This window comes from Folsomia candida, unplaced genomic scaffold (assembly GCF_002217175.1).
Source record: "Folsomia candida strain VU population unplaced genomic scaffold, ASM221717v1 Fcan01_Sc033, whole genome shotgun sequence".
Lineage (NCBI taxonomy): Eukaryota > Metazoa > Arthropoda > Collembola > Entomobryomorpha > Isotomidae > Folsomia > Folsomia candida.
In genome coordinates this window covers 803,936-823,525 of record NW_019091225.1, presented here as the reverse complement: position 1 = coordinate 823,525, position 19,590 = coordinate 803,936, and the positions used below count along the sequence as shown (strand labels likewise).

Here is a 19,590-nt window from a genome sequence, read left to right as displayed (position 1 = left end):
CTTTATTATTTTCTAGTTCAAAATGGAAATAATTATTTAATTCGGTTCCAAAATTTGCTGTAGATAAGTAATAAATAGCAAAATTGTTTATAAACAAGATAAGCTTATGTAAGTTTGTATGTTTGTTTGTTAATCCTTTATTCTAATATCAAGAGAGATCAATTCATTACAAATTGTAAGCAACTCCATATCGCAATTTTGCATACAATATTATTTGTTGCAAACTTTCATTGAAAGTTTGCGACAAATTATATTAATACAACAGTGCAAATAACACCATAAACCTCATAAATATATGCCTTAGATTTATTTAATAAATGCAGGATTGGCGTAAATATCTACCAATTTAGATTTGTGGAGAAAGTTAGAAATATTTTTCTTCACTTTCTTTTTATCATTTTCTAGTTAAAAACGGAAATAATTTTTTAAACTCAGTTCTAAAGTTTGCTGCAGATAAGTAATAAATAACGAAATTCGTCGATGAGTTAATATTCAAGAGGAACATTTCCAAACTGAAGAGAACATTGCCCCACTCCAGAAACACGCAAACGAAAAAATGCCTACACACGATGAACATAATGCATCCCAATTGACAAAAGAGGAACACAATAATTATTGCCACCACGGTTCCGGAGTTCCCAATTTTTGGCGTACTTTTTACCAGCGATCCGGACATAGCTGTAGATGAAGACCCCGTATTGGTCAAAATTTGACGATTTTTCCGAATTTCTTTCATCTGTTGAGAAATTTTTGAAAAATATTATTCATCATCACGATCAATTCTTTAGAGTAACAGCTCACCTTGGACCAAACCAGTAAATTCAGCACCGTCAGCAAACCAAATGGCAATGCGATGATTAAAATGAAGAACGGCCACTGGACGTAGTACTCCACGTATTGGAAATTGACGCCCGTGTAGCCCTCCGAATATTCGACAGAATCGATACCACACTCCTCCACCGTTTCATCCGGGATGGGCGTGTAGTCGATAAATTTGAGCAGTTGGACCGTCAAAGAGATCAGATTTACGGTAATCAGCGTGATAATGGCCGGTTTCAGAGGGGACGACCACTTCGACTTCACCTTGAAAGGGTCGTAAAGGGCCAGCACTCGCTCAAAGGCGAGAGCAATCGTGCAGTAGATTGATCCAACGAGAGCTAATATTTAATAATTGGTTTAAATTTCTGAATTTTAATTGAGTTGATCTTACTTCATACCGTAGTCGTTCAAAATTTCCATCCACATTAGGAACTTTGACGAGATTTGGTTACTTTTTCCGTCTTGTTCCACGAGGGCGGGGAGGGAGTAGGCGAGAAAGGACGTGGAGATGAAAAAGAGGTCGAAAGTGCTCAGGCCGACGAGGATGAAGGCGAAGAGGGACTTGATCCGCAGAAGGATGAGGATGCTGAGACAGTCCGTAACCACGCCAAGCCCCCCTAATCCCGTCCCCACAACTCCAGTCACCCAAAAACTAAAGCCTGGCATCCGCATTTTGCAGCAAAATGGGTTTCAAAGTTGGAAAGAACTACTTTATTTTTTTAGCTTAATTAAACCGAGTTAGATTCGACTTAGTTTTTACAGAATAACGTCGTGAGGTTCCATTAAATAGGGTTCTTATCAAATTAAATGATGCCTGAGTAAATGACATGCTGCAATATTTTGCAAAGATTTATGGATCGAAGTTTCTCTATTTTTGGATAATTTGTGCTTTGATAAGATAACGATTTTAACAAATATTGGAAATTTTTCACGCGAAAATGTTCAAGTTTCACTTAAACAAAAGTCATTTATCAACTAAATACTCTGACTTTCATGAGTGCCGCTATGTTGATGTTTTGAAGCATCTTATCATTAAATTAACATAACAGGATGACTGATACGCAAAATGGTATTTCATTTAATTTAGTTTCCGTTCAGAGTGCAACATCACCCATGAACTTGACATGTAGGAATGCAAATGTGATTTATTTCTGCGTATTTGTGAACGATAAGACCTTATCGATGGGGGAGGTTCAATCAAAACATGATAGGTGGAAGTACGCAAGTTGTTAAAATTTTGACTGATTAAAACGAGACTAGACTCCTGGAGCCCATTGATTTGTTACCACATGTGGCGCAGGCAGATAAGACAATCCGTTTTTTCTCTCGAATACGCAAAAGTGTAAATTGCATTTTATTTCGTTTGTTGTTTAATTATTTGGCATGTGCCAAAGTGTCGTGTAGAAAAAATTCCCTCTCACTGTTTGCATACTAATTGCTGTTAATGTACCCACACACCTTTGCTTGTTATGTTAATTGCGATTTATTCATTTAAAATGTTGATAATTCGTCATCCTTTGTGAATTTAAAAAATGCAAAGTATACATTTGTCAGGTTCACGACATGGTTCTTGTTTCAGGTTTTTGTAAAACTTTTATTTCATTTCAATCATTGGTACCGGAGGTTTGTAACAATTTCAGCTATAGTAAATAATATTTTGTATTGTTTTCAACAAGTTATAGGAATTTTTACGTCATCACAAATGTTAATAATTAATAACAAATAATTACAGGGAGTTATGATTAACGAGGTTCGTTTGACAGCATCGTGATTATCTGACTGCAAAACTATGTAACTGCATGCATATTATAAATACGTACCAAGTAATAAGATTTACATGGATTGATACAGGTACTACTTGAATTGTTCCATAAATGCATGAGCATCTGATTCAGTATTAGAGTATGAAAATGTTTGCATGAAAATCACAAGCCAGAGTTTTATTATGATTCTGAATTTTACACGAACTCGTAATGACGAAGTAAAATAAAAACACGCATAAATTACATGTTGAATTAAAGAAATTAAAGAATGGTGTACATTTGTATTGCATACAGATCTATGTACATACGTATGTATGTACATAAATAGGTATGAATGCATCCCTAGTCCGATTGAGTGACTTAATCACCTCTAATTCTTCTTTTCTTCCATTTGCTTACGTTATTTGTTTTTTAACAGATATGATAATTACCCTGTTAATGAAGACATGATAACAACAATCCAAACAAAACAGGAGCTCACTTCCAAGATCAAGACAAACAAAGATGAAGATGAGACCATCAGCCATCAATGTATGCATAATTTTAATCGATTGTATTCAATCATGACAGTATAAGAGCTATTCCAATGACAAATTTGGGAGGATTGAATTACCTACATGACAAAATCAATGGCGTCACGATTTTAGCACAATAAATTGCAAATCATGCAAAAGTGGGTATGTACATAAAATTGTGTTCATCGCAGGGGAATGTTTCTCCTCCACGGAATCCAATTCTTCACAAACATCCATTGTTTTATTGCTGGTGGGGGATGAAGAAAAAGTAGGGAACTAAGTAAATTAAGGTAGGTATTATTGCTTTACCTGATCTACTTCACCATCAAGTCAACTATGTAAAAGTATATAGACGCTCCCTCCAAGTCGAAGTCGACCAACGCCGAGTCGAAATAGTGAGAGTGACTCTGTAATGGAAAAAGGAGCAAAAAATCGCACAGCTCTCGTCGTAGATCTCACCAACCCACACCACTCCAACAAAGTCTAAGGTATTTGGTTGGTGTATAAGGCAGTGTGTACATAATAAGTTTGACTATAATAATGCATATAATGATTACATCACGCCAGACCAGACCACCACAAGAACACACAACGCTGCGGCATTTAGTTAGCGTTAAAAAACGAGTATAAATGTGAATGTGGTACGTCTCTAGATATGTGATGCTATAATACGTATGTGATGACGGCGTAGATTTGATGATGTGATCTTGTATAATAATGTAGCCAACCAGTCTCTCAGAGCAGTGTTATTGAACAGTATGGAATCGTAATTTACAGAAATAATGAAATATTTTTCGAGTTAACGTGTGTTAAAGGGAATGGAAATTGTGAGGAAAAGAAAGGAAGAGAAAGTGTGCGACACGAGTATGTAAGTTATTGTGGCTGGCTTGTCACTTTTGATCTATTGTCCAATCCAAAATATATCGGTCAATTTTTCTCTAGTGGAGAAAATATTTCTTTCTAAAGCGTGACATTTTTACTATACAAGTAGAAATATATGTGAAGAATTCGTAGTAATATTTAGAACCACTAATGATGGAATGGAGGGGGGATTATTTATGTAGACGATTTGTAGATATACTGCACCCTCCATTATTCATTCTGCCCTAATACCAATTTAGTCCCGGCTGGAAAAGACATTTTAACAATTACTTAACTTTTGTTTTGCATCTGCTACTCCATCAGTGTTCCCCTCTTTGTGTACTTACATAACAGTGATAATCGACGGACCCTCCACAATAATAACACATATCATTCGTGTCATGTCACTACATGCATCGAAACCAGTTAAATAATAATGATGTAGAATTACATCAATGTTCACGAGCTTATATTGACTGTGTTAACACCATCCCACTTTTTAGAGTGAGATAGACACGCAAACATAAAACAGTTTCAGTGCATACTTTCTACTTCCAACAGTCATCACCATGATTGGCAGAATAATATGGTAACGGATACCTACTTTCACGGTTTCCGTGTCCAGTAATATTTTGCAGGCTGCTTTTTTGCACGTATCTATTTAGTCGTGGTTGATGGTTGGTGAGACTGCAAATATTTTACGCGTGGGTGTTCTACATATCTCCATCCATGCAAAATTTTCACTTTTACCAAGCAAAGCAAAATAGCATAGCCAACTCGGGTAATAATTCTTTTTATATGGCGAAAGTAATGGGCACATGATTTTATTATTGGCCATCTCATCATCCCAATGTCTCATATAGTCTTCATATCTCTGTGACCACCATAGACTTATAATACGTAAAGGTAAGCATACATATGTACAGTTTCGCCAATGTATATATGTCATGATCTCGTAGCATGGCAAAATTTCCATGCAGTGGTGGCAGTGTGCATAGGTATGAATGATGTGTATAGGAGTATACGTAATATAACCTTGAAGTGATAATAGGTTGACCGGGTTTATTTGGACTGTGATGCACATTACATTACAAATCTCTCGTGTTTAATCTTTCCTTATGTTTTCCCCATTTTCTAGGAAATATATCCTGCCTGTTTACAAAAACTCCGCTGTCCGTGTGTCCAGAGAACTACTAAACTCTACTAACGAACTAGTGAATATTCAGGATTGATTGATTCACCCAATAAACTTTCTCCTCGAGTGAATACATAAAAATAGTAAAATAATGTCGCAACTTAATAATTCCAACTACCCGTTGCGGTCGCAGTGTCGAAGTCATGGATCGTGCAACTGCCGCAATGCACCCAATTTGCCCAGGTTTGATTTGTTCACTTTTTTTCATGAATATCTATTTATCATTTATCCGTGTGTGTGTCGCATATGTTTTGTCAATGAAATAACGAACGATAAGCTCATCCTAAGCTAAAATAGCATCTATTAACTAATGACTCGCTTTTCTCTTCGAGGGACGGATATCCTTCTCGTGGCAAACAGCACGTTCTATAAATAAAACCCCCCATTATTTCGATGTCAGGCTGAGCAGAATACCGTGTTTCTTTCTTGTGGTTTCTCAGATCCGGTGGGTGCCAGGGGATTAAAGTTTTACCAGTTTTAATCCAAGAATTCCCATAAGCACACAGACACACATTTTACTTCATCATAACTTGAATTCACATACATCCTTATATTTTTATGCTCGTAATTCCAGATCGCGTCGAGGTTCACAAAAGAGATCGAGCAACACCTCCCTGAATTCTTCCGATTTATCACCAAACAATTCTTTCGACGTGTCATCCGATTTTGACCACGATACTGAAACATCATCCATTAACCGGTACAGTTCTTCGTTTAGTTCGTCGCGTGCTGTTGTGTCGTCAGCTTATTCGTCTAGTAGTTTGTTATCGAAAGAAGAAAGTGTGCTTCACCTGACCAGCGGTGGGGGAGGAGGGGACAGTGACTACAATTCAGTAACAAATAGTTTTAACAGTGACAACGGTTCTGTGTTTTCCCAACAGTCTCAAAGTGAGGTACAATTACGAAGTATTCTTGTCAATAGTGAAAAATCGAAATCAAAGCCGAATGGACACCCGAGAAATGTGAGGTTTGGCTTTGCCACAAGCACTCCTTTGACAGACATTCATAACAAAGCGTTACATGAGTATGAAGATATAAGGTGAGATTTCTGACTAATTATGCCTAATTTCCGTTGAAAAAATTTCTCAACTTTATTTGCTTTGGTGGCTTTAGCACGTGACATTATACACACAGCATACAATTTCTAATTTTAGCGTTCCTTTCATGTTGTTAAATATTATTAAATGTGGGTTGGTTTAATGTTTGAGTTAGTGCTCACCCACCCACCCACTTACTTTTAGTTCCAGCCCATGATAATAATCTCACTAAACTAACTAATTAGCATATCAAGAGGATTAGCATGAACACACAATCGAACGAAAAGGTCGCCACATCATCCTATTATATCACACGTAAGTACGGAGATCAGGATAGTTTGGAGGATTCATGCTTTTGAATTTATTAGACACAAAACTTCATTTCGTGTAAACCTAGCATAACAAAATATTCTCGAGGTGAGTTTTACATACGTAATTTTGTCTTACATAACTACTTCTCTTCAGATTCACTAGAAAAATTAGCCCAGAGGGGACGGGAACATGGTCCAAATTGAAGTAATGTTTGCAGTGTAATTGTACCTGTCATGTTATTTTCTAACAAACAAACTGTTCCAAAGTAGGATAATAGTCAATAGTAGGAGTTTGTTGTTCGAGTAAATTAATCCGCTATCTTATTTAACTGCTAATGCAACCGCAAAATCATCAAACCCTAATAAATACCTTGCCATAAGATTTATGGAATTTGTTCTCTTTATCTATCCTCCCAAATTTTTTATCAGTGCATAGCAGCCCAAACCTTTTAACGAACAACATCACCACCACATTTTGCATAACAGTGAAAGATCACGTTTAATAATCCGTCCGTTTGTAGACAGACAGCGAGAAGTTTGCTTGAACTCTATATTTAGACTGCATATAAAGTAATGCAAATATAGGAAGCAGCAGCAAGAGTTAAGTAAAATCGTTTATATACGCAACGGACAAAAAATTGGCTGATTTATACCAGAGAGAGCGAGAGTGGAGGAAGATAAGTTGCGTTGCGCTGATTTTTTTAAGAAAAAAAGCAACTCGGTTGCCAAAAAATTTCTCATCGTACTTGCATTAAAAGCGTTTCGTAAGTGTGTAAATGATCAAGGTTGAGTTTAATTCAAAGTCAGGGATTCCTAAATATTTTTGAATTGTAACCAAAAACTTGAAAAGCGACATCGATAAGGTAAGTTCATCAACGAACGGTAACGCGTTACCGTTATAACGGTTAATAGCGTGTATTGCGTATTTTCACTGCTTTTCCTGCTATGCTTTCTCCGGGCGATGAGAAACTAAACCCTGCGAAACAAGTCCAAGTTCAAACTTTGTTTTGTTATTCTTCGTCTTACACTTTTTCTCTTCAGTCGCATTTCATTGGAATTTTACAAATTTACTTTTTTCTTTTTTCAAATTTAAATATTCAAATTTAATAATAGTTATAAACAGTGGAATAAATGTAATACTCTTGTGTTTCTTGTTCCCAGTGAGGACGAAGAAGACTCTGACGAAGAAGACGTGATAATTAAAAGTGTCAGTGACAAAGTTAAAATGCATCCCTCCCGGGGTCGTGGAGGAGGTCGAATCGTTAATCAGAACTTGTCGAAATTTACACGACTTGAGGAAACCAGTGCTGGACGGCGCCGAACAACGATGCAGTCTGTTACGAATAGTAGACAATCTGACACCTTCGAAATGAGTGATGGTGGTGCTGACACGACTCAAGAGGTACATCAACTTGATACGACTTATCGAGTGACCCGGTCAGGGAGTCGCCCCCCTTCGAGTATCCACAGTCATGACAGCAGTTCCACTTCCACCACGGCGGTTGGCGGAGATAGCCGCGCCCAGCGGCGAAGACGCCAAATCCCTATTATCGAAGAGGGTGAGGGTGATGGCTTAATGTTTATGACCCCGACAGGAAACGGAAATGGAATCTACCCCACAACTTCGCGGATGACAGGTGACAAACATAATTTGGAGGATAGAAGTAAGATGATGATGATGACGGAAAGCGGTGGCTGGAGGAAGAGTACGATTGCTGTATATTGTTCTTCAGGGATTAGTAAAATTTGGAATTTCGTGACAACTCTGGTTTATCTTGTGGCGTCAGTGCCGGTTTATGTTTGGAGTAAAATAATGCGGTTTGTGGGACTTCCTATTTACTGGTTTCTCGTTCAGTGCCTTGTTTCTGAAAAGTGGGTGTTAGACAAGGACATGAGAGAGCAAAGGGGTGACAGTAGGTCAAGGTTTCAGAGTTCGGAGAGTGGTTATTTTGATAAAACTAAAAGTTGGTTTGCAAAGTTATTTTCCTGGTGGTCACTGACTAGTAGTTCTGCAAACAGTTTGGTAACTAATTCGAGTTCATCCTGGTTTCGAAAGAATAATGTTGTGTCGGAAAGTGAGGAATTCTTGATGTCGGACGACGAGGGAGGATCCGAAACAGAGGAATGGGTTAAAAATAAAAAGACTGTGAACTTGAACGGTGGTGGTGTTGAATTAATTGGTGGAGGAGAAGGAGGAGGAAAGTTTCATCTTAATTGCAATGGACATGAATCGTTTACTCCTACAACTACAGGTCGTGTTCGCGAGTTATTGCAAAGTACGAGAGCGAGGTTATTTGGTAACCAATTCTCAAACTACAGCAATCAGAGTGGATTCGTAGGACGAGACAGGAACACGGTTGTAGGGATGGCAAATCTTGGAACAATCGCTGGATGGAGAAAAAATCTTCTAGTGTTTTGGAGCCCAAAGACGACCAGTCAAAGGATGACTTCATCTCATCAGAACAATGGTCTCGTGTCGGACGATGAGAGTGAAGATGAACAAGGACAAGTTGACGTCGTGTTTTCCGATGGATGGTTTACCAGTGGGAGAATTTGCAGAGTCCTAGCCAAGCTGATTGCCCTACTCCTTCTTCTCATGGGATTGCTATATTTGGGTACAATACGATAGATAATTAATTACAAGTAAATGGACACTATGCTCAATAATCTGATTCTGTTTTTGTTTATTTGTTATCAGCTTACCTTTTGTGGCCGGTCGCAGCTTTAATCGCTTCTAAGACTTTGGATGCTTCGAAACAATACGGATTAGCCTTCTTGGAAGGTGTTTCAAGTTTATTTGCCTTATTAGTGCAATTAGGATCGGTGTTTGTTGCGTCATTGCAGAATTTTGTAAGTGTTTCTTGGAGTAAATACTAAATAAATTTTGATTTTGTTTGTTGTTATTTTTCCGAGTTATTTTATTTATTTATTTTTTCATATCATAGTCATCATCACTGTTCGTGGGTCGTGGTTCTCAGAAAAATGTCATTATCGGAGAACCTGCAGCATTTCCTATTGTAACCCCAATAGTAACTCAACAGCAGCAGCAGCAAGCTGCTCCACCCATACCTCCTCCATTTTTTTCTAAGGAGGACTATGAAAGGCTGTTGAAAAGAATCGAAGACCTGGAAGCTCAACTAAGGCTGAGCGATGGACAGATTTCGGAAAAGGATAAACTTTACAACCAAGAAATCATTGGAATTCGCCAAGATTACGAGAACAACCGGAAAGAGCTGGACCTGATGCGGAACTCAATCCCAACTACTGCTTCATTTGAGGATGAGATTGAAAAGCAAGTTAAGATTAGTTGTACTAAAAACTGTCCGGAACCCGAGGTCCCACCATCACGCCCAGATCCCGTTGTGAATTTTGATGACACAAATGTCCAGGCATTAATTGATAGAGCCATTCAAAAGTACGATGCTGATAAAACTGGTCGACCTGACCTTGCCTTAGAATCGGGTGGAGGCTCCATTTTAAATACTCGGTGCACAAAAAGCTCAAAACTTAGGAATAGTGTGGTTTCTTTCTGGGGATTCAAAATTTGGTCTCCTCCGAACAACCCACGAACCATTATCCAGGTATTTGTAGTTTTGTTTTGTTCTTAAAATTAACTAACATCCGAGGTTTTATACGTTGTTTTTAAATTTATAGCCCGGAGTGGTGCCTGGAGATTGTTGGGCGTTTGAGGGATCTGTTGGTGACGTTGTGATTAAACTGGTGGGCCCCGCTGTGATTACTGGATTTACGGTAGAGCATATCTCCAAATTGGTCTCGCCGTACGGAAATATTGACTCGGCACCCAACAAATTCCAAGTTTTGGTGAGATTTTCATATTATGCCAACTACTACATGAACAGTAGTAATTTAAGTAATTGTATCATTCATAAACATTGCTATTCATTATTATGATTATTATTAATTTACAGGGACTAAATGACGTAAATGATTGGGAGAAAGCTCATGATTATGGCATCTACAGATATGAGGACAATGGTCAAACATTGCAGTATTTCGATGTGTTGGTAAGTCCTAACTCGCTGTATTATTTAACTTGATTTATGTAATATCTGATGGTCTGGTACATATCAACAGAATATGACTTCCACGCCTTATCCAATCGTCGAGCTCAAGATTATGTCCAACCACGGAAATATGCATCATACATGTTTATATCGGTTCCGTGTTCACGGACATTTGGCTGATTGGTTGTCCACTCCTTTCACATCAACCGTCGTTACTTCATCGCTTCCTGAAGAATCAGACACCCTTCATGATGAAGATGTTGAATAACTTTCTCTATACTCCTAATTAATCTAAATAGGTCCGTGTTACAAAACAGAGTACAAAAACACATCAAAGAAGAAAAGCTATGAAATAAGTTTCGGCCTAGTCATGATATTGCAGTTATAGACAAGTATTAACTAACGTTTCCTTATTCCACGAATTTCAATGATGGTTTAGTTCTAAATATGGCAGTCTTTTTCAATTCAAACTTACTACTTTTTATTCAGTAATTTATAGATTATAGATTGACTGCAGATTTCCTTTCATAATAACTTTGTCTACTTATTTTTAAGACTGGCGCCATTTAATAATTGTCACATTAAATATAGATACGGAATAGATAATACTTCAGTTACTACACCGTTGCCAAATGAAAACCTGTTAATCAGTTAATACGAGTGTCATAATACGTAATAATATTTTTCAGGTACCGCTAAAGAGTTATACAGAGCAATGATGATTATTATTTGTTTAAATTGGAAGGTATTTTATTGGTAACTTAATTTGAATCTAAAATGTTACCATTACCAATTTTTCGACACCTCGAAATCGTTGTTAAATAAGTTACCTCTGTTTTTAAAATAATTAATGTAAAACGGATCTCAAATTTTTGTATTTACGGATATTTATTTGAAAGGAAGGACAAGATTGCAGATTTGGTCGAAACCATGAAAAACTATGAAAACCCTCAAATGCAGCCTACGATTGTGTTCAAAAGCTAAACTATTTATGTAATTACTGGTATTGCAATATCCTCTGGGGTTTAATTGTCAGAGTGGGGTCGGAATTGTTGAACTAGTCCTTCTCGTCTTCGTCTACTTAATATTTACCACATACAGACAATACTTGAAAATTAATTGATATGAATCACGTTTAATTTGGAGACCCAAAGAAGAAGTAACCAAGTATTTTCATACCATAATAATAATAACATTGCCATTTACTCTTACATTGTTATTAAACAACTTGATAACGAGTTGATACGATAATGTACAACCCATCATGATCTAATTTTAATAAAAAATATCAACCATTTGATAATTTAATCATACATATATTCTGCATTTTTCGTAACATTGATTAAAACGACATATTCACCTTCAGTTACATACGTCCCCATGTTCGTAAGTATAATTAATAACAAAATGATACAACAAATACAAAAAATACATTTTTATGGTTATTCCTAAATAGATTCGTATCGTTCCACTTACATATATTCCTCGATATTTCTTGATTAAAAGGTATGTATGTAGCAAGACTCATTGATTGTATCGACTGGAAAAGAAAAAAATATTGAAGACGACTGGATCCTCACAGGGAGAAAATGATTTCAGGAATTTGACTTTGCGTGTATTTTCCGACGCTGGTTTCACCGTTACAATTGCTGAATGTAAAATTGACTTCGAGATTTTCCGCACACCGAACGCTCACTTCCGTTTGCTCATCAGTCCCCATAAATGTGTTCAGCGGTTGTTGCTGATAATTCGAGCTGGCAACCTGATCCGCAAATAGTACAAGAATTGTTAATTGATAATCAGTCAATACTCTCAGTTCAAAATGGTAATAAAACTAAATTAAAAAGTGTAGGAACCGTACTCTTACAGAAACAACAGCACAAACAGTGATCATCTGATTGGGTGGGATGCGGACCTCGTTGTCAAACAAGACGGGAAAGAATCGGCTTCCAGAAGTTGTTTCAAACTCTGACTCGAGTGATCCATCCCGAGTAAACTGCTTCCGTGCTTTCTCTCCGGTGGCAAGGTCCCGGTCACCGACAGCCGCATCACATTCGTATAGATACACAGCCCCGTTGAATCGTCGCTGATCTCCATATTGCGCATTCACGCCACACTTTATGCTGAAAATGTTGACCCCTTTCAGAAAGATTTGTCGATCTGATTTTATGCTGCAAGAAAAGAGAAAGTCTTATTTAGTACATTAACAATATTTGACCATCAGGAAAATGAGTCAAGATTTAATGTTAAAAATGTTACTTGAATCGATAAGTGTAGATCTCTCCACTCCTATAATTCAAACTGTGGGCAACGGGTTCTCCACTGAATCGACTGACCAAGTACTGCTGCGGGTAAAAGCCACGCTTCTTGATGGGGAACCGTGGAATAAAAGCTGGATTCCTGAGGATAATAATGAAATCAGTAAGTATAAACCTACTGTCAAAGTGTGTAATAATCATTTTTCCAAGCTCTTACATTTTATTGTGATAACCAGCGCACATAAAAATGAAAATTGATCTAGATTCCTCTGCAGTAAGGATATTCCTTGGTGCTACTTCGGTTGCAAATTCTTCAGGCGTCTACAAAATAAATTCATGAATGAATGAATTGCAAGTATTCGCAGTTTATATTAAATTATTTAACATTACCATCGTTGGAAAACGGACGAGAAATAGGTTTTCACCAATTGCTCCCCGAAGGTTGCTATCTGTTGGTTCAATATTATTTCTCTCACACTCTAATTCCGCCCATCTAAATTAACAATAAAGTCAGTAAATAATATCTTAATAATTTTCATAAGTTTTTAACTCACAACTACTACTAACCTCAACACTGCTTTGAATATTTCAAGTTCCGTCATATTTAATCCATCCCGAATCAAAAATGAAGTGAGGATCTCGGCACTTAACAAAGTAAACTCCTCCGTTTGAACTATGGCTTCACACTCTCTGTCAGGCATGAATTAACCAATTTATGAACACAATTGATGCATGAAACTGGCAAATACAAATTACTTACCTATCAATAAATCGCAAGCATGCACCTCCTAATTTTGGCAGATCGAAAAAATCGGCGTAGTTGTGCACTTGGAATATGTTTTCAGGTTTGAGTTCGCTCATAAGAATATCACTGCATTTTTCAATCAAATGTGGGACAATGTACTTCTTTGCAGGTCGGAGCAAATTCAAAATTTTCTGATCGTCTATTGGTTCATCAAGTGTGTCGGTATAGAGGTACTAAAAGTTGCATGGCAAATATAACAATAAAGTTAATAAATGTGTACAAAATTATGCACGATTCGTACCTTCAAAAACAGTAGAAAAATATCCGGTTCAAAATCCGGCAACTCGATAACTTCATCGGTCGATTTGAACATTCCAAAAAATTGTGCTAAAACAAAATATTTAAATAATTATTTCCTTAAATTATGACTATTTAATACTCCTTTTCGTGGCTCAAATTACGAGACATTTTGATTTAATCTACATAACAGATTTCTTACCTTCAAACACTGGAGATCCCATTGCGAGAATCGTCTTATGACCATACATGTCAACTTTTCCTTCACCAACAACGAACCGGATGTCACTCATCCTTTTATTATTTAGCAGATATTCGGCCCGATCATTCAACAAGCGTCGTGATTCCTAAGTTATTAGAAAATCAATTAGCGTACGTACTATTTAATATAGTTAAATATCACCAACCAACCTGCCATCCTTGTTCATCAGGTCTCCCATTAGTTAACTGTAGATTTTTTTGCTGTGGGAATAACACCAATGGTTGTGGCTGGCGTAAATCCTGCGGGAGTTGACGCCGTTCTCTCGCACTACTCATATCCATTGGAACCTCGACAAGTAGAAGTTCTTGATGCAGGGGAACAGGCACATCAACAGGACCTGCTAACATTTCAACAACGGGACGTTCTAACGCTTCAACAATAGGAGCGTTCAACAGTTCCAACGCATTTAGACCAGGAACTGCTAATGCTCCAACAACAGGAACAGGAATTTCAATTTCCGGTGCACGTTGTTCCTCCTCAACAATCCACTGGACGCTCCTTTGCGACGATGATGAAGACGGCCCTGCAATTGGGAATGTTTGCACCCTTCTTTCTTGCACAGATGAGGACGATGATGGTTGTTGCAAAGGTGGGCCTGAAATGGGAACGGCGTCAACTTGGACTTCACCAATAACTCGTTCCATCCTAGAATCGAGGTTTCCCAAGGTCACTACTCTTGGCGATAGGGGAGTCGGTACAGAAACTAAATTATTGTAACAACTTAATGCAGCGGTAGGTGGATCTTCGTCACTGGTTCCAGGTTCCCTTCTGGACGATCGTCGCGACAATCTAAAATATTGAATGTACATTTTGGATCATTAATTAAATTTTCTCCAGTTTTAATGAGTCGCAACTTATAATAACAAATAACAATTATATTTATTGAATATACAACTTGCCTCCGTCGCTTTATCGGATTTGGTGTCCCGTTTGGCGTTCCATCCATCATACACCAGTTCGATATCTTACAGTGGGTATTTTTAAGATTAACTACACCATAATAATTAACAAATTGCACAAAAGACTGATTTCAAATTGGAGAATGGAGATTGCTGAGAGAAGACCACAGAACGAGAAGACGATGAGATAAAAATAAGATGAAAATGCATTCCTCCCGGCCCACTCTTACTCGATGTCATTTCTGAGAAATGCGTCTCAAGAGAAAAGAGTCTCACGAGGAGCATTTTATGCTTTCACCGGAAATTTAGGATAGTTTCATATTTCAAAATGTTTTCAAATTTCATGAAATAATTTAGTGCACTAACAGAGTATGCTTTATTTCGTCAATAACACCTACAGCTTGCACAATATTAAGAGATCACATCACTGTACTGTACTACATATATATAATTTGGGACAAGAACAAGTACGATAAGCTGCAAAGACATTTCTCTCCCTCACATTTGAATTGGCCAAGGGTAAAAGCATTATTATGGAAATAGTGCCTCATTTCACAACTACTTATATACATACATAATTACATTTAGACATTTATTAAGTATGTACGATAGGAAGCATGTCAAAATAGGCAGATTTATTATTTGAACTCAAACTATTGTGCATGGTGCATAGTTGAACAATTTGAAAAATTAGAGTTGCATAAATTTGTTCGCTGTATGAATTCATTTGATAGACCGCAAATATTCGAGTTCTTTCATGGCACGGAGAACCACTTCTTCCTGGAATGGAAGTCCAACTACTTGGACCCCGATGGGCATCCCAGCCGAGCTCTTAAGTGCCTAACAAACAAGCACATAATTAATTATTACTAGTTTAAAAGATAAATAATAATATATTAGCACTTTTAATTACTTTTTGAGCAGTTTTTAACAAAAAGTCGTCCTCATTGTCATACGAATCCACCTTTGTTCCAGACTCGGTGCCAAAACTTACTGTTCCGACAGGAAAATCGAGCAAATTCCAAATCATAGTGTAAATACAGGCGGCTTCAAAATCATTACAATTTTATTACCAATTAGGAAAAAATAACTTGTTGGCATAATTTTTTTCTGCTCACGCTTCAACTTTCCGGCAGCCTTGATTGGAACGGATGCAAAAGCAAAAGTAGGACACAGAACGAGATCAAGATTTAGTCGGTGCCACTGCGCCAAAACGTCTTCCAAAATTTGTCTCCGTTTTTCCATACTGCTCCACAATTCTCTAGACTTGGTTGCACCCCCTGCAAATAAAGTTGTGCGTAATCCAGATGTCATAAAGAAAATTTATAAGTTTCCGTTTGCTTTCTACCTCGAAAGAAAGCAGCAACTCGAGTGGAATAGAAGTAGAAAGTAGGAAGACATTTGCAACTCATTATGTACGCAAGAAAGCGACGAACGCATCTCGGAATTCGACACATGACATAGTGAAATATGGCTGACTGGGCGATCGGCTCATCCTTCCTGTCAATTTTATAACGCTCGAAATCTCAAATTCCCCACATTAAATTATTTAACTTGGTGTGACTATTTATTTACCAAATCTTGAGCGAGTTGTAACCATCGTCGGCATAAGCGAAATCCGAAACCAGTTCCGCAACGTCGAATCCATCCCCCATTTCGAAAGGGACGAGGATGTGGCCTTCAGCTTCGAGAGCAGATTTTGCATCCAGCACGACTTTCTCCGTGTCGCCGACTGCAGGAAAGAACTTGAGGGAAGTGTAGTAGCCGATCCGAAGTGGTTTTGCGGAAGTGAAAGTCTACAAAAGTATTGAAATGTGCAAATTTTGCATTTCAGTCATTAATCACAAAGTTTTGTAAATTAAAGGTCGTATTACGATGACGCACTTTTTCATCCCACGTGATCGGCACCGTTAACCTGTCGTACTTATTTTGTACTCCAGGCATTGTGAGCTCTTTGAAAACTGCGGCGATCAAGCCTGCACTTTTTGAAATTATTCCTGGCCCTCCATTAACTAGATTTAATTACATTTGATTAATTAAGATAAGAGGATTTAATTACGAATATTGTCATAATTTTTTGTTAATTCTTATTACGTCCAACCACTCCGGACACGGTAGACTTGAATCCGACCGGACTAGAAATAATTAGGAGAAAGTGAGTTAGTCAGAACTAAAATCTCAAAAAATTGTATTATATAGTGTCATTTTCATCTTCATTAATACCTTAACCGCATTTTTGTAGGTTTAAACCCCGAGACGCCACACATGTGGGCAGGAATTCGACAAGAACCGCCTACAAGATAACCACTTATCTTCTTAAGTTACTATACTTTTTTCTTATTTTAGTCTTCACGTCCACCCACTAACCAATATCCGTCCCAATTCCGAGAGCAGATCCACCGCTGGCAATTAAACTTGCTTCACCACCCGACGACCCTCCAGGACTAAGGAGGCGATTGAATGGATTCCTTGTCTCTCCGAAGATTGGATTCCCACATCCCCAACTTTAGAGAAATAAACAACCATACCACGCATAAAATATTTATTAGTTGCTTACTGCATCACATGACGCCTCAAAAATATGCAAAATGGAACATACCAAAATAAACTTTGGGGTACGTTCGTCTTGCAAAAAACAATGGCACCCAAATCTTTAAGACTTGCGATGAGATTGGCATTTTCAATTTCAGGCTTGTACAAATATTTAGCAAATCCCAGCGTCGAATCCATTCCCTCGATATTGCAGTTATCCTTCACCGAAATTGGCAATCCATGCAGAGGGCCGCGCACTTCTTTCAAGTCGTCAAGTTGAGCTGCCCATATCTAGAATATTATTCTATTCGACTATTCTCGACTATTTTCACTTATCCGACATAATATTCGATAATGCGGTTCTTACATGTGCTTGGGGGACAAACTCGGTGATGCTGTTGTACTCCCTCGTCTCCTTTAAAGCCTAATTTAATAAGAGAATAATAACATTTGTGCACAAATGCCAATCTTTTTTTGTGAGTAAATGTCATCAATTCATCACTCATCATCCCACATTTTCCCCATTCTTCACTAATTATTCATTTAGCTTTAAATAATGGATCCCTCGAGTTTTCCCAATTTTACAACTTACTTCCCCATTCTACTCATTCATTCATTCCACGCACCATTTCCCCCACCACCACCACCGACGAACGCTTTTTACCATGAAGGATCTGCTGGAAAGGGGGAGCTTTCTTTCTACCATGGACTTGGAATTCAAGGCCAGGATCACGACTAGAAATAGCCCATGATAATAATAAGGTGACGCTTTGCTAACTCTACACAACTCCTCGGCCTGGCTGGAGAAAATCAATACTTTTTCTGGGCAAACATACGTAGAAACAAGATACGCAACTTAGGGATACAAAAATTTTCTATTAGTGTTTCACCCGTGTTGTTTGCAAATCCTGTAATGCAGCACAACCCAACAAACCAATTGGTTCTATGTGGCAATGCAATAATACAAACAAACACGGAATATTGACCAAAAGTGAATGATATTTAAGACCAATTGTGTTATCTACTTATTCCGGGCACTACAGAAATATTGACCTTCGAGCCTGCTTACCTTGGCCATAAACGCGTCGAGAACTTCTATTGCTGTCAACTTTCTTTTTCTCAGTTCCGTTAGCAATTGGTCGAGCGGAAGTTGGAGAATTTTCTCACTTTTTGCGTCCAATTTGTACCGATTTTCCAATTTTTGAAAGGCATGTTCCCTTTCTTTCTGCTTTTTGTGAATGATTCGTCTCACCTTGATTTTGTCCTGCGGATGGAACATTTGACGAGTATACGATAAAATTCGTGACTCGATTTATGCATAAATTACTTACATGAATAGCACACAGGATGTTGGTGTACACGTAATAAGCGATGTACAACGTGACAGAGAGCGAGATCCAGGGAAGGACGTAGATTTTAAATTCCTCCGTAAATATGATCATTTTGAAAATTTTTTAGTAATTTTGAAAAATTGTAATTGGCACTGATGAAATTAATTTCGTAATTTTTGTAACGAGTCTGTGAATTTATTGATCACTTTTTTTAGATCCGAGAGCTATACTTGTACCACTTGTTCTCCGAGAGAAAGCTGGAATCAGACTGAAAATGCTTTCCCCAAACCTTCCTCCTCTCCTCGTTCCGTTTTACGACTTATTACCACCCAGATTGGCTGACATTCGCATAAAACTGGGCACAACCTTTAGCGTCCAGACTTGTTCAATTATGCATGTGTATTGTGCCCTAGGAAGAAACGAGGAGAGATTTCCTGACAAGAATAATTTGATAACAAAACTAAAACTTTTTGTCATGCAGTCGAGAAGAGATTCTAAAGTTCGGAATTTTAATTTTTAATGCCATACATGCACAAATTTGTTTGCAGAAATGCTCCAGAGAGTGGGAAGAAAATGTAGTGGTGGAAAATCTGTGATGCAGATCGAGTGTCTTTCAATTCGGAGAAGGCGATGCATAATTTAACAGTCTTGTTCATGTCAGTCCTGGTTTTCTTTGTCATCACAAAATGAATGAAACGAGCAACAAAGTCAAAGTCAGTCGTGTTCTGTTCCGTTATTAA

General features: G+C 37.7%; 4 protein-coding genes and 1 long non-coding RNA gene across 10 annotated transcripts; 1 reads left to right on the top strand and 4 right to left on the bottom strand.

The window, feature by feature from the left end:
* Positions 1 to 124: 124 nt before the first annotated feature.
* Positions 125 to 1,821, bottom strand: LOC110860606 (G-protein coupled receptor daf-37). The gene is made up of 3 exons (XM_022109671.2): positions 1,218 to 1,821; positions 802 to 1,157; positions 125 to 736 (listed from the first exon to the last, which is right to left on the bottom strand). Exons 1-3 carry the CDS (start codon positions 1,489 to 1,491, stop codon positions 395 to 397), a joined length of 972 nt encoding a protein of 323 aa, XP_021965363.1. The 5' UTR covers positions 1,492 to 1,821; the 3' UTR covers positions 125 to 394.
* Positions 1,822 to 2,411: 590 nt separating this feature from the next.
* Positions 2,412 to 3,831, bottom strand: LOC118439277. Its single transcript, XR_004837326.1, has 2 exons — positions 3,407 to 3,831; positions 2,412 to 3,344 (listed from the first exon to the last, which is right to left on the bottom strand). It is a non-coding gene; the product is annotated as an uncharacterized LOC118439277 (long non-coding RNA).
* LOC110860720 lies at positions 3,831 to 11,839 on the top strand. 5 transcript variants are annotated; one of them, XM_035860444.1, is made up of 10 exons: positions 3,831 to 3,965; positions 5,097 to 5,336; positions 5,728 to 6,192; positions 7,663 to 8,138; positions 8,754 to 9,116; positions 9,200 to 9,351; positions 9,447 to 10,082; positions 10,156 to 10,323; positions 10,431 to 10,526; positions 10,597 to 11,839. In XM_035860444.1, exons 2-10 carry the CDS (start codon positions 5,245 to 5,247, stop codon positions 10,792 to 10,794), a joined length of 2,646 nt encoding a protein of 881 aa, XP_035716337.1. In that variant the 5' UTR covers positions 3,831 to 3,965; positions 5,097 to 5,244; the 3' UTR covers positions 10,795 to 11,839. The 5 variants fall into 5 exon arrangements, with proteins under 5 accessions (XP_035716337.1, XP_021965508.1, XP_035716336.1 ...); XM_022109816.2 differs by having other exon boundaries at positions 7,663 to 9,116; XM_035860443.1 differs by lacking the exon at positions 3,831 to 3,965 and having other exon boundaries at positions 4,931 to 5,336; positions 7,663 to 9,116.
* LOC110860721 (BTB/POZ domain-containing protein 6) lies at positions 11,822 to 15,182 on the bottom strand. Of its 2 annotated transcripts, none has more exons than XM_022109821.2 (11): positions 14,988 to 15,182; positions 14,238 to 14,877; positions 14,029 to 14,173; positions 13,831 to 13,916; positions 13,545 to 13,762; positions 13,352 to 13,474; positions 13,175 to 13,277; positions 13,002 to 13,105; positions 12,786 to 12,926; positions 12,388 to 12,697; positions 11,822 to 12,288 (listed from the first exon to the last, which is right to left on the bottom strand). In XM_022109821.2, exons 1-11 carry the CDS (start codon positions 15,035 to 15,037, stop codon positions 12,103 to 12,105), a joined length of 2,106 nt encoding a protein of 701 aa, XP_021965513.1. In that variant the 5' UTR covers positions 15,038 to 15,182; the 3' UTR covers positions 11,822 to 12,102. The 2 variants fall into 2 exon arrangements, with proteins under 2 accessions (XP_021965513.1, XP_021965514.1); XM_022109822.2 differs by having other exon boundaries at positions 12,394 to 12,697.
* A 154-nt stretch (positions 15,183 to 15,336) lies between these two features.
* On the bottom strand, positions 15,337 to 19,279 carry LOC110860581 (fatty-acid amide hydrolase 1). Its single transcript, XM_022109646.2, has 13 exons — positions 18,851 to 19,279; positions 18,589 to 18,783; positions 17,887 to 17,943; positions 17,587 to 17,810; positions 17,355 to 17,491; positions 17,211 to 17,280; positions 17,082 to 17,122; positions 16,872 to 16,999; positions 16,563 to 16,783; positions 16,336 to 16,487; positions 16,106 to 16,267; positions 15,901 to 16,034; positions 15,337 to 15,827 (listed from the first exon to the last, which is right to left on the bottom strand). Exons 1-13 carry the CDS (start codon positions 18,959 to 18,961, stop codon positions 15,711 to 15,713), a joined length of 1,749 nt encoding a protein of 582 aa, XP_021965338.1. The 5' UTR covers positions 18,962 to 19,279; the 3' UTR covers positions 15,337 to 15,710.
* Between the last annotated feature and the right edge of the window lie 311 nt (positions 19,280 to 19,590).